Source organism: Marmota flaviventris, chromosome 4 (genome assembly GCF_047511675.1).
Source record: "Marmota flaviventris isolate mMarFla1 chromosome 4, mMarFla1.hap1, whole genome shotgun sequence".
Taxonomy (NCBI): Eukaryota; Metazoa; Chordata; class Mammalia; order Rodentia; family Sciuridae; genus Marmota; species Marmota flaviventris.
In genome coordinates, this window is record NC_092501.1 from 29,263,737 (window position 1) to 29,290,603 (window position 26,867).

The following is a 26,867-nucleotide window of genomic DNA, read 5'->3' on the forward strand; positions in this document are numbered from 1 at the left end:
AGGTGGCCCGAGGCTCTCCTGGGTGGGGAACTGTCCCTACCTCCGACTGTGACTCCACCCTGAAGCCTGAGGACGAGGAGGAGCCGGGGTGGACTGACTTGACGGTCCCTCTCCCACTTGCTGTGCCATCCCCACAATCCCGACAGGGCACGCGGTGACGGTGACCAGAAGCGGGGGAAGCGGGGCCCGCCCCGTCCAGCCCAGCGCCCCCCACGGAAGCCCTCGGGACCGACGGCGGGTCCTCGCTTTCGGAGTCCTGCGGAAGGCCCCGATTCCGCGGGGTTCCCAGGCAACGCCCCGGGGCTGCCCTGCGCAGACGCAGCGCGAGGAGGACCTGCGGGCCAGGCCGGGCCAGCGGCGCTCCTCCCCTCCGCCTCCCCACTGCCCCCGCTGCCTGGGGCGGCGCGAAGGGCTGGCCGCCCGCGGGTTCCTGGAGGCAGAAATGGCTGCGAGCGGCCGGGGTCTCTGTAGGGCCTGGGGTGCCTCTCGCTGCCCCGCTTGGAGACATGCTCACTGGGAAGCTGGCGCACGCCCGAGGCCTGAGTACGATGCGGTGGTGATAGGAGCAGGTAAAGAAGGCGGGAAGGCAGCGCTGCCCAGAGGCCCGGAGAGGCCCTTTTGCAGAACCCCACTTCTCCCTTCACTCTGGGCACAACCTGGTCACAGTTTGGATGAGAGCCGGGGCTGTGAGGGAAGACCTTCTGGTCTCTGAGTAAGGCGCCTCTCTGTTCTAGTGCTGGCTCTGCCGATGGCTTGCTGTGTGGTCTAGGAAAATTTCTTGCCCTCTCTGGGCTTGAGTCTTGTCACCTAGAGTGGCATTAGGTGAGTGCAGAAGCTTCCCTTGTCTCCAGCTAAATGAACTAATGAGCTAGCTCTCACCACGTTCTTGGAAATCATGGTTCATTGAATAGAAAGAACCCTGGGACAACAGCAAATGTCACCACTATCTCACCATTGAGATCTCCCATCCCCAAAGGAAACCAGAATCACTTCACAAAGGGGAGTTAAGAGAAAAACAGAACTGAATCCCAGAGACCCTACTGTCCACAGAGGATGACAGCCATGTTTTCCTCTCAAACATTTGGGGACATGCTGTGTGGTCCTGGGACACCTTGCTGACCCCTAGCCTCAAAGTACTCAAGTCTGCATGTGACTGGGTGACCCGTTCACACTCTCAGAAGGCCTGAAGGCATTATTTCCAACTGGGCTCATTTCAATGTGATGCCTAAAAAAAGAGGATGCCCAGGCTCCGTGCTGGGCACAGTCCCAAGGTGCCCTCTGCTTGGGCCTTGTCTCTGTTACCAAGAGCAGCCATGAGCTGGTGAAAGCCTCCATCCGCTCTCCAGGGAAGGAGTGTTCGCATACACACATTTACTGTAAATACTGAATTAAAAAATATGTAGCACACAGTTCTAAAAATCAAGTAGACAGTGCTCTTAATTAAAAGTCCATGTGGCCAATTGATTCTGATCCAGTACTCTTTGATTTTTGCCAAACTCAATTGCCAAGCTGTGGTCACAGTTCCGGAGTGGTCATAGCTTGGAAAGGGATGCTTGATGTTTTCATTCACTTTGAAGAAATGGGGGAAAAAAGTGAAACAGTGAAGATTTATGTCCCAGCTTCATTCCTTCTTCAATAACAGGAATGACTTTGCTTGGTCAGATAATATTTTTTTCTGATACTGGAAGAATATCTTCTCCATGTTTGGTGCTGTTCATTCCCAATGTAACGCTACCGACAAGCATCCCATTAAATTTCATCTGCGTTGTTAGATTTTTCCCATCTCTTTCCTGAGCCTGCCAGTCCACAGCACAGTAGATCAAGCCCTGCTGTGTCCCGAGTGTAAGTCCTCCCATGTGGCCCCACCCTTGGGAGGTCACTGAATGTGACTTAGGGGAGACACACAGTAGCAGGCCACATCCAGGCATGTAGAGGCAGGTGACCTCAAGAGCATGGTTATAGGCCAGTGTAGCAAAATGACAATGGTGATTTTGAGTAGTTTTTACTATCGCTTTTAATATATTTAGTAGGAAGTTATAGGATTTAATTTTTAGCAATGGTCTGTTTGATAGTGGGCTCACAAACTTCCTGGAGTCCAGCACCCACGGGAAGCACCCAGGGGGAGCGCTCCGTCCTCTGAGCCTCCCAAAAGCCCCTCCTCCCCTCAGCTCTTGGTCACAGCCCCCCTGGGCTCCCATGGGCCTCCCATGGGCCAGCTGCCTTGGTGACTCTCCCACAGTGTGACTGTCTCAGTGAGGTGGCTTCAGTTACCTGATTTAGGGGCGTTCCAGCCTGAGTGAGGAGCAGAGTGGCATCTTCTGAGATGAGGGTTATATCTGAGTCCCTGAAGTCATGCCTGGCAGTCACCTCAAAGAGACCCTGATTGTCATTTGACTAAGGTAGCTAAGAATGCCCTGAGGAGCTTGTTACAATGCAGGTACCTGGGCTTTGTAGCTGGTGATTAGGGCTGGCGGAGGGGGGAGGGGCGGTGGGGTGGGGGGCTCCCAGCCATCAGCACATCTGCCGGCCAACGGTGAGCAAATCTGATGCTGGCAGCACAGAGCCCTTGCCAGGTCAGCTCATATAAGTCCCACACACCTGCTATCTGGGGTGAGGATCCCCAGAAGTGGCTAGGGGTTCCCTGAGCCTGCAGCAAAAGACCCTTCAAGGGGACAGGTCATCTGAAGCCATAGGAGAATGCATCCAGGATGGGGGAGGGGGCAATTCTGGAACACTAGATCCTGGGCCTTCATCCTTCTGGGTCTGTGCCCTTGGGGGTTTACATGCTGTCAATGGACTGGACTCTGTTGCCCAGAAGACTTGATTCGTTTTCCAGAATTGATGAGCACCACTAATTAAAGGCGAACAGCTGCTGTGTTTGTTGTGGGCCTGCGAAGGGCCAGGTGCTTTATGGATATTATTGGTCATCCTGCCCACACTGCGGCAAGATCCCCAGCACCCTTTCTGCCTCACCTCCTGGCTGCTAAATGCCTCTCTGTCAATGGCAGAGCTGGGCTGAGCCCCAGACAGCCTGCCTTCTTGAATTTGCTTTGTGTATTAAGAGAAGGGCTTCTCAAACTACAGGTTCAGGCAAATATTTATAAGTCCCAGCATATTTTTTAAACTTTCTTATGGCAATTTTCCAGTGCTTTTTAAAATGAAATATAACCAAATAGATCATCACATTGCTTATCACACAGTGAGAGTTAGTATTAGTACATGAAAGCCTTTTCCTCTGAAATGCATTTACTCACGTGGCATGTGCCAGATCATGTTGTTAGATTCTTCCTGTGGATCATAGTCAAAGGGGGTTGAAAAGCCCAGGTTCCATTAGGAACGATAAGAATGCAGTTGTGACCCCTCACATCCTGGGAAGCCTCCATAAAGCAACTGACTCAGCCATGAGGAGATGCATCACATGGCCATCGCTGCCCCTGGTTAGGGACATTTGCCAGGCTAACAGCTGAGTAGTTCATTTGAGTCAACACTGGATTCAGGTCGGTGCTCAGGATCATGGTCATCCACTGACATCTAAAAGACTCAGAGTGGTGACTGTCACCAAGGAGAGAATAGACTGGGGGTCACAGGAGCTGGCCGACAAGCACTGGGGCCTGTTCTCTGTGTGCAAGTGATTCTTCACCAATAGCCTCATTTCCTCCTAAGAGAGGGGAAAGGAGGAGGCAGGCCACGCCCGGCTCCAGGGCCCGTGTGCTCAACATGTGGATCTGAGGTCACCTGGGTGGGAATTACCTGGGATCGAATGAGGAATCAGCTCTAGCACACACGTGCCCTCCCTGACCTGCTGAAGGACGCACTGAGGAGGGGAGTTCTGGGAATCCATACTTTTGCCCAGGGTGATTCCGAGCTACTTAGAGCTGCGCTCACTACCCACTTGGTGGGGAACATGAGATCCCAAAGCCAAATTCAGGGCCCATGGCCAGGGGCAGCCCTCCTAAGATTTTAGAAATCTTTTTAGAAAAAACTAAGGTAACAAATTCCCCCCAGCCAGCTAGCACTGAGGCACACGCCCATAGTAGCTGAGTGTGTTTGATTACTTCATTTTTAACTATTCAAACTTCATTTTTAGAGCATGAGACTGACAGGGACATCCTGTGTGGATAAAGCCTTCTTAGGCCAAAATTAACAGCAACTCTGCCCCTGAGCAGTGCTCACCTGGGTGGCTGGTTATTCCAGGTGCAAAAGTGTGCTGGCCGCCTTTCTTTTGCTTCCGGTCCCCACCATGTGAACTGGGATGCTCCCTCGGTCACCTGCTCCTTGCCTAGTGATGGAAGCCCCTGTGACCGTGACTCTCTCCTTGACCCTCACTCCGGCATGGAGCCATTGACAGAGCCAGGGGCCAGCACTTCTTTCAAGTCAGGGCAAATCAGGCAAATTGCTCCTCCCAGTGCAGTGGGTGGGACCACCAGGGATCTGCCTGGGTGGGGCAGAGATGGGCCCCTCTCCCTCAAGGGATGTGCATCTGCCAGCTGACCAGTGATCTGTCCTCCCCTCCCCCCTCTCATTGCAGGACACAATGGGCTGGTGGCTGTGAGTACCTTCCCTGAGTCCCACTGCACTGACCCCAGAGCCTGTGGCTCTCAGCAGCCACAGGGAGAAGTGAGCAAGTGGCAGGAGAGAGGAAAGAAGCGTGCTCCGGTGCCGACCAGGAGCTGGGTTGAATGTGTATCTGCAGCCACTCAGGGAGGATATCATGGGCTCCCTTTCCTGTCCTTTCCATAATACTTGGGACCCCACCTGTGGCCTGCGGAAGAGTCAGGGAGCTTCAGAAGCAGGCTGGTGAAAATGTGGGGAAACGTCTATCTGGCATAGAGGGAGCAGGTGGGACCCTGGGGATCAGGAGCATGAGGCAGGTGGGGCCTCTGACTCCAGGTTAGGGGGCAGTCCTTGCTCGGAGAGGTTCAGGTGACCCACAACCTGAAGCACACTGCTACTGCATCTCCAAGTGCTCACGTGACAGCAAGAGCTCCCTAGCAGAGAGGCCAGGGCTCATGTACCCAGCAGGTGTCTTCTAGATCCCAAGTTCAGCCAGGCCAGAGTCACTCTGGGGCTCTGCTTCTAAACCCTGAGTCCAGGTACTTCCAAGAGGCCTTTGAGAGTATTAAACAAATATGGAACCTCTTCTTTAAGCATTGGCAGCTCTAAAGTATCAACAAAGGGGGTGCCCAGGGACTACGGTAAGACCTTAATACCTTAAACAACATATCAGTTTTACCTGAACATTCTACAGGGGACCCTTTGCAGCTCAACTGATCGGTAATTTAAACACTGATTTGATATTAATGTAAGTGCAGGTTTGTCTCCCAGCTCTGTCACTTTCTATCTGTCAAGGTTTAAGTGAGTCACTCAGCCTCTCTGAGCCACATAAAATGAGAACAGCCGTGCCTACCCTCAAGAAGCCATTTGTGAAGGCAATAGTTAATGTGCTGCAGGGACCTGGCACATAAAACTTGACCTGAATGCTAGCTCTTACTATTGGAAGTTTCCAGCCCAGGGAGGGCTAATGTCAATGCCCTTTAGCCAAAGACCACCAGAAATGCACCTGTGCTTAATCAAGTCGTCTTGATTACTCTTGGCAGTGAGGGAGAACCGTGGGGTGTCTCAGCAAGGTGTTAGAAAGAACCTAATAGAGGATTTGAGCTTTGGTTGGATGACTTGGGAAAAGGCCTGAGAAAATAAGGGTTTGGAGTCAGAGGCCCCACCTTGTAGGTTAGACACTGTCAGAAAGTAAGGACAGCCTTCTGACTGGGAACTCCAGTACCTCTTATCTGTAGGGAGCAGAGACTGAGATGAGGACATTGAAATTTGGTGAGGAAGTAGCAGTCACTCAATCTGGCCAAGAGAGGGGCATTTCATATTTTGTGGATGACACAGAGACCTTGGATTTGTTTGTGCTTAAACAAAATTGTGCAGAGAGCTTGCTCCATCTCATTTTATCATAGTCTCTCAGTAATTATTTCAGGCCATTCTGTGAAGTAGCTTATGTCTAATTGGAGAATAACATGGCTTACCCTTGCATGTCAAGGCAGCTTCCAGATGTCATGCTCTGGGAGCTGGATTCAAGCTTAACCACACAGAGCCTCAGTTTTCTGATCTGTAAAACAGGGAGAACCATTGTGCCTACCTCCAAGATGGTGGACTGTAATAAGGTGCATCTGATGTCTGGCACATAGTTGCCCAGTGAACCAAGGATGGTGACTTCTGAACTTCACCATTCCTTGGTGTTAGTGGTAGTGGGAAGACCAGCACTGTAGGATTGTAGGCTCAGGACTAGCTCAGTTCAGCAAATATTTATTGATTTCCTCCCTAAATGTGAGAAGAAAAGTATCAGAAACCCTTGCATCATTTGTTGCCCCCAATAAAGTTCTGCTGTAGACACAGCTTCAGTTATTGTGTGTCTCCTGTGCCAGGGACCAGCTCAGGGAATCCTCGCAGCAGCCCTATGAGATAGGTAGAGTCAGTCCTATAATAACAACCCCATTTTTGCACATGTAGAAACTGAGACAGGATGGATCAGGCACCGAGGCTGAGCCAGCAGAAAGGGATGCAGAGTTGAACCTGGGGTTTGGTTTCACATTCTCAAGTTCAACTTCACTGTGCCACCTCTCACTGGGCTTGTAAGGGGAAGGAGGCTTTCTCCGGCCTGGAGGAGAGGGACATCTGGGACAGGGTTAGGATGTGACGAGAATTCCTAGGGCACCAGCCTTCTAAGGAGAGAAGGTCACCTTCCGCTGGGATGTGGAGGGGCAGGACAAGCAAGCAGGCCTTGGAAGACATCTGAACAGCATGAGCCACAGGGTAGTGTGTTGGCTCTGCACTGAGGAGCCCAAGACCATGGGTCAGCTCCCAGGGATCTTGGGTGTTCCAGAGGGATGAGAGAGGGCCTTATGTGACCCCCAGGCGGCGTACCTGCAGAGACTGGGGGTGAACACGGTGGTCTTCGAGAGGCGCCATGTGATTGGGGGTGCAGCAGTCACTGAGGAGATCATTCCAGGTGAGCCCCAAGAGGTGGGAGGGGCTGAGGAGTGATCACTGGTGACTGGTTTTTCTGATTTTGTTCCAGGGTTTAAGTTCTCCCGTGCATCCTACCTCCTCAGCCTTCTGAGGCCACAGATTTACACAGACCTGGAGCTGAAGGTAGAGCAGCCCCGTGGCCTTGGTGGGTGGGTGGTTGTGATCACCTCTCATCTCCCTGACCTGGGGCAGGGGCTCCCTACCTTGTACCCAGGGTGATTCCCAGTGCCTGAGATTCCTTCCATCCCAGGGTTGGGCCACCCCCAGGATCTTCTGCTGCATGCCATAGATTGTGTCACCCACCCTACGTCTTAAAAACTCAGAAATCTCACACAAAACTCAGACCTCATTTGAAGACTGAGCTTTGTCAGCATCAGGCCCTTGTTCTATATGGTGGCACTTTCAGCCTGGTCCCTGTCATCTTCTGGCATCACCTGCCTAAAGCTTTGGGCTCCTGAGTTTGCAAAGCCTCCTTAGACTGGGCTGTGTTTCCACCCTTATTAAACTTTGGAGCCTGGCAGCGTGAACAGGACGTTGAACCTGGACTTTCACCCCTTTGGGTTCCTGGGCTATCTGGAGGAGATCCTGAGAACTCTCCCCTGGCTTGTCCAGCTCTGCCCACTACCCTTCACAGGCTCCACCTCTCATGGCCTGTTTCATAAGCCACCAAGTTCCTGAGGCTGACTTGGCTCCCACCTGCTAGGGCCTCTGTCACCCACCCCTCAGGAAAAAGATCCTTGGTGTCATGTGTACGAGCAGCTGCCGTGTACTTCAGTGCCAACTTTGCTCTGAATTCAAAGTTCAAAATTAATTAGATGCTCAGCTGCTGTTTACACCCCTTGGCTTCTGTAACTGGTTCATGTAGAGGAGTTCTGTGAATTCGGTGACTATAGAAACCCAAATGAAGAAATTATTACTTGAGAGAAAGAATGTAAGCACCCTCAGGCCAGCACTGGATAAATTTAGCCAAGGCCCAAGGGTGTGTCTGGGATCCTCAGCCCACACCACACTACAACTGGAGGCAGTTTGTAACTGTACCCATAGTTGATGGAGGCAGATGTTGGGCACCAGAGGCAACTTCTGACCTCCATTCCTCCCTTCCATAAGTCTTAGCTATGTTCCCTCTCCTGGTGCGTTATTCTGGGAAATCTCCCTAAAGTGGGACTCTTGGACCTACATGTCCAGAAGAATGACCGGGGAAACTAAAGGGGAAACAGAGATGCCCAGGGGTTCTTGCTCAGAGGCCTGGTGCTGTAGGAGTCGTGGGGCCTGGGAACTGGCATTTTGTACCAGTCTCAGGTTGTTGTGAGACAGGAAGCCACCAGACACCCCTTTGAAAAACAAACCTGTAAGTCCCCCTTGTCCATGGTCTCTCAGACATACCTACCTTGACCTCCCCAACAGTTTCCACCTGGGACAGCTAGCCTGCTGAGAAAACTCATGGGTTAATCAGAGGAAGTAGTCTGTTCTTGTTTTATTTGTGTTTTTAAAGAAAACTGGATACTTGAAAAAAAATCTCATGGAGATAATCTCATGGCTGTTTAATGCTCCCCTTCTTATTTCAACTCCATGTAATTAAAACCATCAAGAACAACAAAGGTACCGTTTTTTAAAATACTTTTTAGTTGTAATGGACACAATACCTTTATTTATTTTTATGTGGTGCTGAGGATCGAACCCAGGGCCTCACACGTGCAAGGCACGTGCTCTACCACTGAGCCACAGCCCCAGGCCCCCAAAGATACCATTTTTTAAGGGTGTCCTAGAGGCAGTCAAAAAAATGTTCATTTTTGACTAGTTATACTTGAAATAACTCCTGGGCTCCTCTCGGGTCCTTATGTGGAGGGTTGATGGATTCCTTCATCCAGTCAGTGTTCCTGAGCACCTGCTCTGAGCCACACCCTGGGGAAGCCCTGGGAGACGTGGGCTGGGTGGGGTGAATGAGGGAGGGAGACAAGGACCCAAGAGAATTTCAGGTAGAGGTAAGTGGCAGGAAGAAAGTGAAGCCATGTGATAGGGACAGGCTGGAGCTCCCAGCCTAGACTGGTGAGCAGGAGCTCCTCCTTGAGGAGGTGACCTGGGAGCTGACATTCTAATGTCGAGAAGTCACTGGCTTTGTGCCTTGTGGACACGTGACCAAAGAGAGTTCTAGGCAGAGGGAAGTGGGGGTGGACAGGCCAAGGCAGACTTGAGAGGAAGGCAGGTGTGTGACTACTGCGGCCGTGACGAGGGGACTGCATTTAACCCAGGTGCAGGGGGAAACCAGTGGAGGCATTTAATTAGGAAGGAGAGTATGGGATTTATGACCCTGTGAAAGATCAGTCCCCTGGATCAAGACGGAGGCGGGTTGCAGGTTGATTGTTGAGGCAGCTCCTACAGTGATTCACAAGATGGCAACTTGGGCCAGGGGCAACAGACATAGAGGGAAGTGGACAACTTCTGCAGATGCAGCTGATGAGACTTGGCTGTGGACAGGATGTCAAGGGAGAGGGAAGAAGAGGAACTCAAGATGCCCTCTAGGGTCAAGAGTTCTCTATATTAAGAGGAACCAAGCTGGAAGTTCCTCCAACTTGGAATCAAATTTCTCTATCTTAATGTTAGAAAGGACCCAAAGGAGTCCCAACCCAAACTCCTAGCCATGTTTAGAGTCTCCTGGGCAGCATGCTCAATGCCCTGGGGATCTTGTCCATCTGGAATGTCTCTGGTTTGAGCAACCCCAGCTGTAGTGGTCAGGAAGGTCTGTTCTAGTTTCCATGTACTGTCCTAATACTTCTACTCACAGACCTCGTTTCTGTCCCCTGGAGCTACACCTTACTTGCAAGATATAGTATTCATCCACTCAAGTCAACAGCACACTTAGTGACTACACTGAATCTACACCTGGTGGACATAATAGTGAGCAAGACAGATAATGCCCCTGACCTCATTCTACTCTGGGAGGTGAAGAAAAAATTGAATGTATAATTACCATGTGCTGACAAGTGCTTTGGAGAAAAAAAAAATGCAGGGAGATGGGACAGGGAGTACTGGCATGGTTAGGGGAGGCCTTGCTCATAAGGGTCACTTGAGCAGAGATCTTCAAAGAAGTGAGAGAGCAGGCCGTGGATCTAGAGAAAGAAGTCTGTAGGTGGCGGCCACGGTAAGCCTGTGTTAGTAGCCCAGGCCCCTTTGTTGTATCTGTGGAGAAGTAGATGTGTTCTTAGAAAGTTCTGTGTGCTGGTCAGGCCCCTCTAAATCAAATCATATTTTAACTGCATCAAGGCAACTTCCATTTAAAGTGACCCTGGAGTAAATGAGTCTGTAAAGTAAATAAAAATTTTTGGTGTAAATAATTTATCTACCTTGTGCCTATGGATTTTCACATAACCATTGCTTTATTGTGTCTTTCTAAATTTTAATTATTTATTTCTCAAGTGGGACAGTTATAGATTAGGACTGAGAGCCAGGGCCTGGGAGTCACAGAGATGTGGTTTGGAAACCCAGATCTGCTTCCTACAGGGACCTGAGACAAGTTATTTAACTTCTCTACCTTCGGTTATGGCATTCGTACCAAAGAGGATAAGAATACCGCCAGAGTTGTTGTGAGGTAGTAATTGTAGACCCCAGCACTGCCTTTGGCACAGGGTAAGCATGATATGCTGCAGCTTGGTGTAGCAAGGTATGGCATAGTGTGGCGGGCACTGTGCTCTGGTGTGGTATAGTTGGTGAGGTGTGCTGTGCTCTGGTGTGGTATAATATGGCAAGATGGTGCATGTGCAGTACCGTATGGTCTTCTTGAGTGCCTGAGCAAGAGGGCTTTTATAAACCTATATTTTTTTAAAAATTGGGATCCAGGATCACATACCTTGGGAACCTGCCCACAGGTACCTAAATGGTCTCACAAACACTGTTGGAGAAAGGAGACTGGGGACGGAGACCACAGACCTCTAAAATGTTGCCTGCGTTGTTTGTATTCTGCAGAAACACGGACTGAGGCTTCATCTCCGAAATCCCTACTCCTTCACCCCCATGTTGGAAGAGGGCACAGGGGGCAACGTGCCCAGATCCCTTCTTCTGGGAACAGACATGACACAAAACCAGAAGCAAATTGCCCAGTTCTCACAGAAGGATGCCCAGGTAAGGACGGTGTCCAGAGACCCGGCTCCTCCTCCCTCGCCAGCCTGGAGGGGGCTTTTGAAAGGAAATGGGTCTGGTTGGAGCCATCCTAGAGCAATGTCCCAGTAGATGGGCTGCCCCGCCTTCCCTGCAGAGGGCTCCAGTCTGCACTTGCCTGTGATCTTAGGCTGTGAAGGAAAGGGACGGAGGATGGCATTTGAGACCAGTGGACACTGCCAGCTCTTGAACCTGCTTGTGCTCAGTATGGGGTCAGACCGTCTCCACCTGCTGTGTGAGGGTGTACTTTGTAACCCAAGTGGTTATCCATGTTAAAGTCGCAATGGAGGCTGACGGGCAGATCAGAGATCACTCAGAACCGACTGTTCTGCGTCAGGAGGGCTGGAGTCAATATCGTTCAATTTGGCTTCATCCCGGGCGCTCCAGGCAGAAAGCGTCCATGAGGGTGCATAGGTCTGGGGAAGGAAGCACACACACCAGACAATGTGCAGTCTCTTGGGATTACTGCCCGGGAATTCTTGGGCAGCCTTGTCCACGTGAGTCACTAGATGATGGGACGGGCCTGGTGTGACAGGTTCTGTGGACATGGAAAGGAACTCTGGCCACTTTTGTACCCATCCTGCATACAAGCTAAAGGTGTAGCATTAAGTCACATCTTGGTGGAGGCGTTTTATAAGAACCTAGGTGAATGCCATCCATGTGCATTGCTTCCTGTGGCTTTCATGAAAAACGGGGTAAAATCTAGAGAACCACGGGCCACAGGCCCAGTGCACATCTCTCCAACCAGTGCTTTCCAAATCTGGTGGAGGAGCAGGATCTCCTGGGGACTTAGCTTTTTTAGAGTATTTCTCTTGTGATCTTTTTGTGCAATGGGCTCAGGACCACGGCCTCCACCCTCCAAATCCTGCTCGCCTCAGGTGCACTAGGCAGGAGTCAGCACAAGGCCTGGTCCCTGGGCCTGCAGGACACTGGTGGTGGCTCTGCCTTCTAATGACCACATAAGCAGGAGGCCAGGGCCTGTTTCCCATTGTGGAACTTAAGGAGCCTGATTTCTGGTTTTACAAGTTGTCATCTTAAAGGTCTGTCCTAGAGAAGTGTGTTTAATTTCATTTTTACCAAGACTTCTCAAATGTTCCTCAACACAGAACCTTTCTGTATGTGACACTTAAAGTTCGTGTGTGTGCCCATGGGTACAGCTGAGCCCAAATTAAAAGTTCTGGGCTGAGAATCAAGAGAAGGCCTCTGGTGGCTCCGGCGTCTGCCCCTGCCCTGTTGCCTGTCCAGCAAAGGGAGTGTGGGAGTTAGAAACCGGCCATGGACAATGGGTTCCGTGTGGGAGCTTGAGGAAAGAGGACGCAGACCTGGTTGCCGCAGGTGAGGAGGCGACATGTCAGACTGATGGGCCAGGAGAGAGCAGACGGGAAGGGGTCTAACTTCTACCAGTCACATGTGGAAGGACAGAAGGACAGAGAGAAAAGCTTCAATGTGGTTTTATCACAGAGCCCAGACCCTGAGCAACTTGCCAACTTCCTGTGGCTGGTGTTGGCCCATGCTGACCCTGTCCTCGGTGGCTCTCCTACTGCCCACCTGGCACTGACCTCAACTCTCAGACCTAGAAGTGAGAGGACCCAACGGAGCTAAGCTGAGCAGCAGCAGGGGCTGAGGCCTGTGGAAGCATCCGGGCTCCTCTGTGGAGTGCAGCATCCTTGTGGGAATGGTGTGGGGGCAGAGCATGAGAACCACATCCTCGTGGGATTCCTCACAGTGGAGCCTTGACCTACATCTCTGTTCCAGGCCTTTCCCAGATACGAGGAGTTCATGAATCGCTTGGTATCAGCCATTGACCCTCTGCTGGACGCAGCCCCAGTGGACACCGCGGCCTTCCAGCGCGGCTCGATGCTGCAGAGGCTCAAGTTACTGTCCACCCTCAAGCCCCTGCTGAAGGCTGGTGAGTCCCGAGTGCAGGCATCGGGGCAGGAGGAGTAGCCTTCACGGAGGCATGTTCTTAATGCCTGGACAGAAGGTTGAACCGCCATGGCAGCCTGCCAGTGGTGACCAGTTAAGGCCATTAGGACTTCTCCGAGCACTTTACTGAGACTCGGGCTGATGTGCCCTTAGAACCTGAGACAAAGGCCTAAATACAAGTAGCTGATTTAGAAAGGTGACCCCAAGGCCCCAAACTAGGGGAAAGGAGGAATGAAACTGGACCGAGGGAGAGCCACTGCCAGGGTGTGTCATTGCCCTGGCCACCAAGATGGGCAACGAGGCACTGGACCTGCCTGGACCCTCTGTGAAATGCATTTGAGGACCATTCCTGGAGAAGGAAGAGAGATTTATCCAGCAGGCTCTGTCCCCCAGGGTCAAGGGTTGCCCCTTAGGATGTCCTGGTCAGTGGGTCACCTGGCATAGTACCAAAGGAGCCCAGGGAATAAATGAAGCAGCACACTTTATAGGACTGAGGTGAGATTGCTGCTGGGGTTTCAGTGTGTGAAGCTGATCAAAGCTGCAAAAGGTGCTTATCCTGCTGTGGCTGGAGTAAGATTGAGGGGCCAAGAGAATGTAAAGAACTGTCTCCACATAAAGTGGATACTAGATTTGAGTGCAGCCAGGAGAAGTTCTGTGATGAATTAGTAATGTCTGCCATGGGTATGAGAAGGGACGGTCCACAGAGTGTGCTGTTGTTTACTGTGACCCTGTAGGATGTACAGACCAAGTTAGCGTCAGTGTCCTAGAAAAGTACTGAATCAGTTAGTTATGATCACAAGGGGGAAAAGCCCATAAAACCCCCATGGCATGCATATAAAAATAAACCTTTTTTTCTCCCTAGCATGTGTGGTTTAGCTCATCCCAGCTGGTTCAGCTGATCCAGTCTGATTTCATGCATGTGCTTGTGGCTAGGACAGGCCATCATGGGCAGCTGGGCCTCAGGTGTCTCATCCTCCTTATGGAAGCAGCATCCTACTCTGGGTATGCCCTTCTTATATCAATGGAAGACAACATGGGGCTGATTCCTGGTTCCCAGGCCTGTTATAAGGCTCTGTGTCACATCTACAGACCTGCCATTGGCCAAGCAAATCACATGAATAAATCTGGAGTCAAGGCTCAGGTCAAACCAGTTGTGGGTAGAAGGAACTGCAGTTATACATCAGAGTATAGATACAGGGAGGATCTACCCTACATGCCCCCAAAGTAGATGTTCCTTTCAGACTTCCAGCCCAAGGAGTTTTGAACAATAAACATTTGTGTAATAAACATTTATTGAGCAACTACTATTGTCAGACACCAAGCTGCACACAAGGACCACAACTGCTAAGACCATGATCTCTGCCTTCAAGGACTATTGGCCAGTGGCTGTCTGAATTGGTCATAGGAATGGTCCTCTCCTAGGGTATGGGCCTTACAGAGTTCAAAGTAAGAGAATAAGGTACAAGATAATTTTTTTAAGTAGTAGTAAGTGCTAAATAAAATCAGTGCCCCTGAACTTGCCAATGCTTTGCCTATCTCATTGAATCGTCAGCTAGCCTTTTGGGGTGTGAGACAGGACTCCCATTTTACAGATGGAGGAGCAGGTTCAGAGATGTTAACCTGTGTCCAAGGCCGTGCAGTTGGTAAGGGAGGAAATCATAGCCGGCATCCACCCCGCTGCACTGCCCACCGTTGGCAGATCTCAGTCTCCTGCCATCCTTTCATCGCCTGGGACCAGATCAGAGTGTTTCCTCACAGCCCGTCTCTGTTGATGTTTTGGGGTTCCTCTCTTTCAGGTCGCACCCTGGGAGCTCAGCTTCCCCAGTACTACCAGGTGTTCACAGCTCCCATCACCAGGGTGAGCAGCTCCCAGCCTCAGGCCCCCCCGCCCTCCAGGACCTCTCCTGCCAGCCAGGCCCTGAGCGCTTCTCCTGCGGTTCTTCATCCAGGTGCTGGATCAGTGGTTTGAGTCTGAGCCCCTGAAAGCCACTCTAGCAACGGATGCTGTTATTGGAGCCATGACAAGTCCTCGCACGCCGGGCAGTGGGTGAGGGAGAGGGAGGAGGGCCGCGCGAGGAAGCGGAGGCTCTGCTGAGAGCCAGCAGGAAGGACAAAGGCAGAACAGCAGAGCTGTCATTTATGGAGCTACCAGGAACCAGGCACTTAGCCAAGCACCTCACACCCGGTGAACCTCATAGCTCCATCCGAGATCTGTGGTTCAGAGAAGGGAAGTGACGTACACAAAGTCACACAGCTAGTAACTAGCAGAGCCCTTAGCTACCACTCTGTGCTCCCCTAGGAAAGGCCTCCCAAGGATATCAACATACTTCCTGCCTCTCGCCCTTCCCTTCCTCTCCCTCCTTCTCTTTCTCTCCTCTCTCCCCTCCCACCATGCTCTTTTCCCTGGGCTCTAAGACACTCACAGGCACCTTCTACGGACAGGAAGCTGCCTCTCTGAGCAGGGCACATGCCTACAGCCCAGTCCAAGGAGGGCATCACACACAGTGAGGGCTGTGGTCATGGTTTGACCTAAGGATCCCCTTGTAGGACTAGGAATGGAGGAGCGCGCACATGCGCACGGGTTGGGATGGAGGATGCTGCCAAGTGCAGCCTTTCCAATGTACCGGAAGACGCAGCTAGAAGCTGTCAAGGTGGCTTTTCTCTCAAGGGATAAGAGCATCCCTCGGAAGTAGCTTTTCAACACATATTGAGCCAGCCCCAACTCCCCCCGGGGCCAGGGAGAAGAGGGCTGGCCGCAGCTGCTGCACCCTGGCCCAACTCTGCGATCTGCCAGCCAATCGGTCTCCAGCTGGATTCCTGTCCTTTTCTCTGGGGAGTGGGGCGGGAGTGTCTGTGGGAGGCTTAGAGGCTGCTCAGTGGGCCATGAAGGTACTGGTTCCTTCTTTCTTTCAACAACTGCTGATGGAGCGGTGCCTGTGCGAGGTGCTGGGGAAGTGAACAACCAGAAACCCCGATGGCAGAAAGAGACCCAGGGCTAGTGATGAGGATGAGGGTTAAGATAGGAGGCCCCCAGGGAAACTCCAGCTGACCCAAATGAGACGCCTGATGCAGACCTGGGGGACAAACTATGAGGCAGGAAAGGCTCCAGGCCAGCCGCAGCAGCTGGACAGGTGAGCAGAGTGCTCCACTCCAGGAACCGGAAGAGCTCGAGGCTCCGTTCAGTGGGGGTGTGGGTCAGGACAAGGATGGGAGGCCTGAGGCCACCTCCTGAGGCGCCTGTTCCCCTAAGAGCAACAATGAGCCGGTGAAGCTTTGAAAGGAGAGGAGTGGTGGGAACCAGCTGGTTCTGAGGTTGCCTGCGTGGAGGAGACTGCAGTGAGCAAATGTGGGGAGAAGGCGATCCCCCTGGGGGCCCTCCTGTGGCAGTTTCAGGAAGACCAGAGCGAGGCACCGGGGGACAGTTGCCTCTAGAGTTGCTTGGAAGGAAGAGTTGACAGAGGTGGAATTGGATATAGAGGGTGAGGGACTGGCAAGGGTCAAGGTTGACACTTGGGTTTACTGGGTGGGGGATATCAGGGAGAAGCAGCTTGGGGAATGGGGAGAGGCGATGCCTGCCAAGGAAGCAGGGGGTAGCTACTCACAGTACGGAGCTCAGGAGCTGGGGCGGCAGGTTTGGGCTTTGCTGCCATGCAGGCAGCATAAAGCTCTGCTGCAGACACATTTGCATGGAGAGGGATACAGATGAGAAGGCAAAGGGCTTTTCCAAACTCATTTCAAGTCTCATGGAAAGGGCTGGATGGGGGCAGGAGAGGCTGAAGGTATGGAAAGATATTTGCATCTAAAAACTGGGAGATGAAACCTCACCTCCAGCACCGATCCTGTGCTCTGCCCTCAGGTACGTGCTGCTGCATCATGTGATGGGTGGTCTGGAGGGGATCCAGGGTGCCTGGGGCTACGTCCAGGGTGGCATGGGTGCCCTCTCTGAGGCCATTGCAAGATCGGCCGTTGCACATGGAGCAAGTATCTTCACTGAGAAGGTGAGGGTCCCTCTCCCCCTCCTCTGGTTGGCCTCGGATTCGGGTAGTCCCTAATGGACAGCTGGGCTCAGAGTCAAGAGACGACAGTTCTGTAGCCTGTCAGTGGCTGAGCTGTTGTCACCGAGGTCCCAGTTCCTCTGACCACCCTTTGGATTTACCAGTCAATAACCACAGTCAGCAAAGCTGGGGGGTGGGGGGTGGAGGCTCCCTGAGTAGCTGCAGACTTGGAGGGTGGGACAGGGATGAGGAAGCTGGGAGCTCCCAGGAGCGGTGCAGACAGTGGAAATCCCACCTGATCCTACGCCGTTTCCTTCTGGGGGTTTCTGGGACCTCTTGCTGGTGGGCTCCAGACAGTGGCTAGGGTGCAGGTGAATGGCGAAGGCCACGTTCGAGGAGTGGTGCTGCAGGACGGCCTGGAGGTGAGGAGCAGAGTGGTGCTGTCCAGCGCATCCCCGCAGATCACCTTCCTGAAGCTGACCCCACAGGTGAGGCGGGGTGCTGGGTGGACAGGAGTGGAGATCTCTGCCAACACAGGGACAGGAAATTGTAGGGGGGTGGGCTGCCTAGGGCAGGAGGTGCACGTGCCAAGTCTCCTTATTTGGAGAAATGGGAAGGCAATGGGCAGGTAGCAAGCAGGGAGGGCCTCACAGGTGAGGAGGAAGAGCAGAGAGGTGAGGTGACCTAGGTCATGCAGCTGGAAATTGGAGGAGCCAGTGCTGGAACCCAGATCTGACTTCCTAACTAAAGTTATTTCTACAACTTTCCTATTCTCTGAATTCCTCTCCTCTTACCAACTCTAATTTCACTATCTTGTGTCAGAGATCTGTTGCCATATTAATGTTGGGCATATAAGAAGAAATATTAGCTTGCAGATCTGGAGAATTCAATCTCTTGGTTGAATTCAACTGATCTGGGCTTGCTTGTGCACCCACCGTCAGCTGCGGGGCAGCCAGTCAGCCCTGTTGATCTGGGGCTGGATGTGTTCATGTGCCTGGGAGCTGGCTGGCTGTGGCTAGTCCAGGATGGTTTCTGCTGGAATGACCAGGGTGACTGAGCTCTATTTTCATGTGTCTTTCAAACTTCAGCACAGCAGTCCTGGCATGTTCTCAGGATCTGGCCAGGGACAAAAGGAAGCAAGCTGAATCATGCTCATGCTGTTGTTGGATAACTTTGTATCTTATTTGATAACTTTGTTTAAAACAAGTCTCAAGGTTCAGCCCAGAGTCAGAGTGGAATGCCTCAAAGTTACATAGAAAAGGGGTGTGCACACAGCGGGGGCTGAGGATTTAGGGAAGGTATTGAAATTGGCCACACTTCCCTTGTCCCAAAAGAGAAGATAATGTGTTTTTGAGCTTGGATCTCCCAACCATTACTGGGCTGTTCCTGGGGGCAGCATCACTTTTTTTTTAAAGTGTTTTCACTAAAAGCATTCCACCCAGATCAGTGCAACACATCTTAAGGCAATTCTGAGGTATCGAGACTTCCAAGAGCTTATAGACCAGAGAGAAAAGAGGCATGCATACTTGGCCCTGGCCCATGTCATCCAGGTGTGAGCTGTGTACCCAGGACAGCTGGCAGAGCGCAGAGGAGAGGTGGTGAGCGTGAGTGGGAGGGGATCCAGGAAGGCTTTACAGAGAAGGTGGTTTTGACTGAATGCTGAGGAATAAAGAGGGTTTCTAGAGGCAGAAGTTGAAAGACCAGTCTGAGCAGGAAAGATAGCCGCTCTCTGAGGCCTTTCTCTGAGACTTCCCCTTCCAGGAGTGGCTTCCAGAGGGGTTTGCAGAGAGAATTGCTCAGCTGGACACCCAGTCTCCTGTTACCAAGATCAATGGTAAGAGGCAGAACTGTGTTTTTTCATGCTCTCTGGGTGGGAAATCCTCAAGTCTGGGAAAATCCACCCACACCATCACCTCCATGCCCTGCCCTCCAGCCCGGCCCCCTAGTTTGAAGGTGAAACACTTTCAGACTCCCCATCCACCACCCGGGGAAGCATGGCGATGCTCTAGAGAAAGGACCCTGGAGTGGGTGGGCCTGACCGTCTCTTTGGTCCCTCAGTGGCTGTGGACAGGCTGCCCAACTTCCTGGCAGCACCCAATACTCCCACGGGCCAGCCGCTGCCCCATCACCAGTGCTCCATCCACCTGAACTGTGAAGACACCCTCCTCCTCCATCAGGCCTTTGAAGATGCCATGGATGGCCTGCCGTCTCACAGGTGGGTGGCCCCCGGGACTTTACATCCCCTGGAGGTTCTGACACAGGGACCTGGAGTGAGGGTGACTGTTCAGACGCAGCAGGGATCAACCTCTTCCACCTGGGGCTGAACCTTCCCAGTGACCTGGAATCTGCCTCAATCCATACATGAGTTCCAAGGACAGGAAGTGCACCCCGGGCAAGAAAGCTGTGGACCAGGGCAGCTGGGGTGAAGAGTGGGCCATGCCCAAGAGTGTCACGGCATAGCCCTCCAGAGGACTGCATTTGTGCTGGGAGAAGAGAAGGAAACGCTTTCTGGGAGAGAAAAGGAGGATTTCTGATTCCGTCCAATAGAGGGCACCCATTTGCTGAAACCCCGTTCCATGTCCTGTGTTGTGTCTTATAAGCTGCCTTCATGCAAAACCCCTAAAAGTGTTCCCATCTCCTGCCCTGGTTGAGTCTCTATCCTACCATAGCAGGTGGGCCCACCCTTCCATCCTGTCCACTGTGCAATGGACGCTTGCTGAAATCTGTGGGTGCCAGGCTCGGTACTTGGCACACATGGGGGGAGTGGGGTGTGAAGCAGACACAAAGCTTATGATGAGTGGCCACACAAACATTTGTGGCATAAGGTAAAGAAGACCTGGGGCTAAAGAGAAAGGTGCAGGGCAAAGTTTACCCATTCTTAAATGTTTTGAGGCCCCTATTCTGTGTCAGGTTTGGTTCAGGGACCTGGGCACAGAGCAGCAAGCAAAGTCAACAAGGCCTCTGCCTGAGTTGCTGACCTTTCACTGGAGGGAGACAAGACAGTCAGCATCACATGCTGGTGATAAGTGCTAGGGAGAAAATAAAGGCAGGGGAGGGGAACGTTTGCTATATAAAAAGCTAATTCCTGTGATATTGGAACAGAGACCTGAAAGAAGTGAGAATACTGGTTTTGCGGATATCTAGAGAAGAGCATTCACATGGTGGGGTGCAAAGGCCCTGGGGCAGGAGTGTGCTGCTGTGTTAGAGACAGAGGTATGAGGCCAGAGTGACTGGGGAAAGAACCTGGGAGGGAAGGGGCTGAGAACCGCAGCAACTCCATCCTGTTGGGTTTTGTCACAGCTCCTGGCTTTCACGCCAGGAAAGTTTATGCTGAGCCTGACTTATAACCTCTGTCCTGGCCACTGCGTGGAGAAAAAGGGAGGGCATCTGTTGCAATTGATTACTGATGCAGAATCCAAGGGAAGGGGGACAGTGGCTTGGACCAGGGTGGGAACAAAGGAAGTGACGAGAAGTAGCCAGATTCTGGGCATATTCTGAAGGTTCAGTGATGAGACTTGCTGTTGAACAGAAGTAGGGTGGAGTGAAAAGAAGGGCAATTAGAAAATTATGGTTGTATTTATTGAAAAGGGTGAGAGGCTTGGGGGGAGGGGGGTTAAGAGGCATGGAGGTTGAGGTTGGGACAAGGTCACTGGAGATGCTGGTAGATGTCCAAGTTCAGAGGGAAAGTTGAGGGATGTGGGGGAGGGGCATTTCAGATGGTCTGAAGGATGCTCACAAGGTTGGTATTCATGGGCACCTGGTTCTGGGACTTCCCTTCCTCATCCTTGGGTACTGAACTCTCCAGAGGCTCAAGTCCCTATATACTATGATGTAATATTTTCATATAACCTATGCACATTCTGTGTACTTTAAAGCACCTCTAGATGTTTTTTTTGTGTGGAGGTTACCGGGTATTGAACTCGGGGGCACTCAACCACTGAGCCACATCCCCAGCCCTTTTTTGTATTTTATTTAGAGACGGTCTCACTGAGTTGCTTAGTGCCTTGTCGTTGCTGAGGCTGGCTTTGAACTCGCCATCCTCCTGCCTCAGCCTCCTGAGCCACTGGGATTACAGGCATGCACCACCGTGTCCAGCTAGATGTCTTATAATACACAATACAGTGAAATGCTATCCAAGTAGTTGTTATACTGTATTGGGGGAAAGCCTGTGTGTGTTCACAGACACGAGTCTTGTTTGTTGTTAATATTTTCAACTTGTGTTTGGTGAGTCCATGGAACCCTCAGATATGGAGGCCTGATGTTTTGGGAGGTCAGAGGGAAAATGTGCTCCGGGTAGAAAAGGTGTTGGTTGCAGGCAAAGGCACTGGGGCTGGACGTGGCTCACAGTCCACGGTTGGGTGCTGGAGCAGCCCCAGCAGCTCGGTTTGTTGGGCCGACTCAGGAACAGGTTCTGGTCAGGTGGGGTTTGCTGGTTGAAACCAGGCCACCTGGGCACCTGCTGTCTGGGTCCTGGCATCTTCTTGTTCTCACTGTATGTCCAGACCCTGGAGACATGGAGTTGGGGGCCCTGGTTAGAGTTCAAGGTGTCTGGGGAAGGAAGGGGCTGGGTCAGACCAGCAACTCGGGGGCCTGAGGCCTGGCAGGGGCTGGGGCTAGGGCTGGAGGTGCTCCTCAGGGGTGGTCTGGACTGCCCTGGGGTTGGGTAAATAAGCCCCCTGGCCTTCGAGTGACAATGGGCCCAGCGTTGGTGTCATCTCAGGGCCTTCATTTTGTCCCAATTCGTCTCAGAGTGGCTCCCCAGCCCCTTCTCTTCAGCCTGACCGTCTCCTCCCCTGCATCGCAGGCCCATGATTGAGCTCTGCATCCCTTCCTCACTGGACCCCACCCTGGCTCCCCCCGGCTGCCATGTCGTCTCCCTCTTCACGCAGTACACGCCCTACACGCTGGCTGGAGGCAAGGTCTGGGATGAGCAGGAGAAAAATGCCTACGCAGACAAAGGTAAAGAGGGCTACACACCAGCCAGCCTCCAGGTGACAGCTGGTCCTGTGACCAAGTAGACCCCTCCCCTCCTGACCGCCTCATTCAAGATGAACACCTGCAGGTGCTGTCCCGAGAGGAGAGAGGGTTGCCCAAGGGAGGCTCACGTCAGCATGGTGACCGTCTGCTGGGTTGGGTGCTAGGCTAAGAAAGCCAAAGGATGTGGTTCCTGCCTCAAGTGCTGGAAGTCTAGTGGGGAGGCCATTAAGAAACCGAACACGGGGCTGGGATTGTGGCTCAGTGGTAGAGTGCTCGCCTAGCATGGGCGGGATCCGGGTTCGATCCTCAGCACCACACAAAAATAAAATAAAAATTAAAGATGTTGTGTCCACCGAAAACTAAAAATGAATATTAAGAAACTCTCTCTCTCTTTAAAAAAAGAAAAAGAAAGCAACCGCTATCTTTCAACATATTTTATTGAACAAAATGAGGAAGCCTTGAGCCAGAAAGAAAAACTTGCAAAGGAAGGGACTTTTGAACTGGGCTTTAAAGGATGAATAGGAGTTAGCCAGAGAGCAAAGGGCTTTGCAAGCAAAAGAAACAGCTTGAGCAGAGCAAAGAGGTGAAAAAGAGGAGACAAGCAGCTTAGAGTGAGGCCTGGGTTGGCTAAGACCCATAGGCCTTTGTGATGAATTTTTTATTTACTGTGGACTGTTTCTTGTTTTGCTTTGTTTTTTACTTACTAGGTATAATTTGCACAGGATAAAATGAACCCTTTTAAGCATATGCTTTAATGAGTTTTGGTAGATTTTCCAAGCTGTATAACTCTAACACCTCCCTCTTCTTCTTCCCAACACCATCTCATTCCCCTGCCACTGGACACCCAGTGTTGGACTGCATTGAGGCCTATGCCCCTGGCTTCAAGGGCTCTGTGGTGGGCAGAGACATCCTCACACCTCCTGATCTGGAGAGAATCTTTGGGCTTCCTGGAGGGGTGAGTCTAAGCCTGGGTCTCTCATCATATTTCTCTTCCTGCACCCCACTTTGTGGCTGTGTCCCCTGGGCCTTACTTGGCCTTCTTCAAATGGGAGGATAGTGGCAGAGACCGTGGTTGAGAGGGGACAGAGAAGTGGTCAGACCTAGAGAATGGGGGAGGGATGGGGACATGGAGACATAGGTGCCACCTGAGAAGGCCACCAGGGTTATGGCCCTTCTGCCTCCTTATCCACATCATCCTCTCCTATCTGACTTTCTTTAGAAGGAGCTCCCTCCTTAAAGAAGCCTGTCCTTGCGCTTCCCTTCAATTTATCAAATTCCAGAGGCCAGAGGCAGGGAGCCCAATTAGGAGATCAGCTTCAATATGGCAGCCACCAACCAGGTGGTTATTGAGCCGGAACAGTGGTGAGGCCAAAGTGAGACCTGCTGCAGGTGTGCAATGCAGAGACGGCATGGAAAACCATGCTACTGTCTCATTAGTGCCTAGTGTTGATTGCACAATAAAATGGTGATATTTGAGATTAGGCTAAATAAAATTATCATTGTTATTGTTTAGTTACTGAGGATTGAACCCAGGGCTTCCCACATGCTAGGCAAGCACTCTACCACTGAGCCACACCCCACCTCCTTCTACTTTGTTTTAGGACAGGGTCTTGCTGAGTTGCTGACGTTGGCCCTGAACTTGTGATCCTCCTGTCTCAGCAGCTGGAGTAGCCAGGATCACAGGTGTACGCCACAGTACTCAGATCAATAAGATAGATTATCAACATTACTATTATGGACCAGTTTGCTTTTACCTCTTAAACATGGCTACTAGTAAATCTAAAATTACCCGTGTGGCCCTCGTCAGGGTTTTCCTGGGCAGCACTGGTCCAGATGCAGAGTGGAGATGGCCAGGCAGCGGGAAGGAAGGAAATGGGAGGGAGAGCACGCCGCGGGGCAAGTAGGGCTCTGTGGCCTTGGTGACAGTGCACTTGAGGAGGTGCAGGCAGAGGGCGGAGGTGATGCCAAGGGTCCAGCCTGGCGGCTGAGGAGAGAAGCAGACTTGGGGGAGAGCATGGCTCAGCTTGGGGCATGGTAAGGGGGCAGTGGGAGCAGCATCTCCAGCAGGGGTTGGTGTCCTTGTCCAGGACTGACACATCTAACCTTGCCTTGTCCACTTCTAGCCCAGGGATGGTCTGACCCAGGCAGGTGGAGCAGAACCTCACTGGGGTCCCACTGACCCTTGTCTGTCTTTGACAGTGATCCTGATGGAGCCTGGACCCCAGGAGTCCAGGGTGGCTTAGTCTAAGAAACGAGGTCCCACAGAAGCAGCCTGCAGTCAGACAAATCAAATGCTCCTATTTTTCAGACATACTGAGGGAGATTCATGGTTTATGGAAAATCCCTTACAACCCCCCATTTCTTTCCCATTCAGTTTCCTCACCCTCTGAGGATGCCCCCCTCCTGGCCTTCTTTTATCCTGAAAAATGTCTCTGGAAAACTTCAGCCCCAGCCCTAGGACACGTGCTTTTCCTCTCTCATCCTCATCCCTTTCTGCACTTTTAAGAACCCAAGAAAATATCTTGGAAGGAGAAGGACTTTCTTTTCAGAACAGGGGAAGGGAAGAAACCTCGCCAGGGCAATAAAGACCGCAGCACTCGGATGTTAATGGCCACGGCCCTGCCTCCACAGAACATATTCCACTGTGCCATGACCCTGGACCAGCTCTACTTCGCCCGCCCGGTGCCCCTGCACTCCAGCTACCGCTGCCCTCTCCAAGGCCTGTATCTGTGTGGAAGTGGGGCCCATCCTGGTGAGTGAACCCGCTTCCCTGTGTGGGCTGTGAGGGATTGCAGGAAGAGGAGGAGGCTGCAGGATGAGGGCGAGAGGGGACATGGACCCCCCCACCCCAGCAAGCCAGGCCCATGTTCAGAATTCTCTGTGCAGGGTGAGCCCACAGGGTGCCTCTGCCTGACTGTCCATGACCCTCAGTTCAGCGCACACCGCCCACTCCTTGGGTTTAGAATGTGTCCCACTGAAGGCATCTTACCCAATTCCAGTTTTGTGTTAAGGGAGACCCATGTGCCTAAATTCCCAGCCCATATATGAGAACAGAAAAGCTGACTAAAGTTCTTCAACTTTAAAATTCTTTCCTGTGCCACTTCAAGCTAACTGGTTGGGATGAGGCTGCTGCTTCCTACTGACACTTCCTCTGAGCTCTGCGGGCCTCAGCCTCTTAGAAAGGGCTCTACTCACAGGTCTTCCCCCTCCAACCTCATGCTGGTGTTTTTTATTTGCCTGCTAAGGGTCTCACCAGGTAGCGTAGCATTCAGACTGCAGAGCAGACTGAGGGAGGTGGTGGGAACTGTGGCCCTCCCCTGCTGTGGCTGGAAGCCTGGAGGGAGCCCAGAGTCTCTTGGAGCAGTTGTCCTAGGGTCTCTGTAAGCCCTGCCTCATCCCTCCCTGCTGGGTTTTTTGAGAAAAGCTTTGGTTCCAGGAGGAGGTGTTATGGGAGCCGCTGGACGAAATGCAGCCCAGGTGGTCTTGCAGGACCTCAAGAGCGCAGGACACTGAACCAACTCTGACGCAGGACGAAAATTCAGCCCTGAGCCTCTCTGTCAGACCTGGGCCCGGCTGCCCAGGAAGCTGTGCTCCAGTGGACACTGCTTGAGGCAGCCAATCACAAGACTCAAGCCATTATTTTAGAAGAAGTGTGCAAGTTACACGTAGCACAAGTTAACCCGTGCCCCATGCCTCCATGAATGAGCTGGTTTGTTTTATTAAAAAAACCATGTTTTACACAAATTGTTGGCTTGTGCTTTGTTTGTGATAGCAGAACTGTATCATAAGAGGTGGGATGAGCTCATCTGAGACACGCAGTGTTCTCACACCTGTTCACATCAGAAGAGTGTGATCCCGGCATCCTCTTCTGCGTGGCTGGGTCCCCTGACCATCGGATGGAGGATTGCCTTGCAGAGACCCAATCAATGGCTACCACATTCCTGTCACTACAGGAAGGGTCCACATCCCCAGTGACCCACTAAGTCACCCACAGGGGCATGGGCCTGAGCTATGCTTGTCATCTCAAGCCATCAAAACCTCCAGTCAGGCAAATGGCAATCAAGGGTGACTTTGAAGTGGGTTCAGCCGAGGCCACCGCTCCCGATTCCAAAGCACCCAGGCTTCTGCTTCCCATGACTTAGGCCTGTGCAGCACCAAAGCCTTTCAACATAAAACTATGTTGTCCTAAAGCAAGTTGTTGTCAGAAAGACTCATACAGATATCCCCCTGGCAATGCACCCCCTCCCAGCCACCTCTCAGATGTCAGCAGACAAGGCCACCATCCAGAGCACCCCCCTCTGTAGAGGAGACATAAGCTTCCTGAGCGTCTCCTCCCTTCTTTCCCCAGGCAAATTTACACAGGTGGAGTTATCCTCATCCTTACTTAATGATGATAAACCCAGATTTCTCAAGTGTAAAGAGTTGTTTTAAAGATCCAATAAGACAATAGATCATGTTTTAGTTCAGCACCTGGAGCATAATGAGCATTCAGTACAGAGCAGAGGGATTGCTGCTGATCTTAATGGTGAAGATGTCACGGTGGTTTCTGTCATCTTTTCCATCCAGCCTTGAAACTAGCCCATGGCAGGCACTGTCACCAAGACAGTGCACAGCACTTTTTGGGTTCACCAAGCTTTCTCCAAATTTCCTTGCATTCAAAATAGGTGCAACAGACTTGAGTTTATTGAAAATTCAGTTTGGATCAGGATTGCTGGCTTGTTGAGATTTACTTTTCTCAAAAGATCTCTTGGGGCCCAAATGGGGAGGAAGATATAGATATAGATA

The 26,867-nt window shown here is 51.9% G+C and overlaps 1 protein-coding gene across 2 annotated transcripts; it reads left to right on the forward strand.

Moving 5' to 3' along the window:
• Positions 1-280: 280 nt before the first annotated feature.
• On the forward strand, positions 281-25,826 carry Pyroxd2 (pyridine nucleotide-disulphide oxidoreductase domain 2). Of its 2 annotated transcripts, XM_027929956.2 has the most exons (16): positions 354-569; positions 4,529-4,548; positions 6,919-7,012; positions 7,082-7,155; positions 10,993-11,148; positions 12,940-13,093; positions 14,907-14,968; positions 15,060-15,157; positions 16,967-17,108; positions 17,459-17,593; positions 18,867-18,939; positions 19,164-19,320; positions 21,910-22,064; positions 22,931-23,037; positions 24,714-24,834; positions 25,519-25,826. In XM_027929956.2, the coding sequence occupies exons 1-16, from the start codon at positions 443-445 to the stop codon at positions 25,593-25,595; spliced, it is 1,752 nt and encodes a 583-aa protein (XP_027785757.2). In that variant the 5' UTR covers positions 354-442; the 3' UTR covers positions 25,596-25,826. The 2 variants fall into 2 exon arrangements, with proteins under 2 accessions (XP_027785758.2, XP_027785757.2); XM_027929957.2 differs by lacking the exon at positions 25,519-25,826 and having other exon boundaries at positions 281-569; positions 21,995-22,064; positions 24,714-24,828.
• Positions 25,827-26,867: the final 1,041 nt, after the last annotated feature.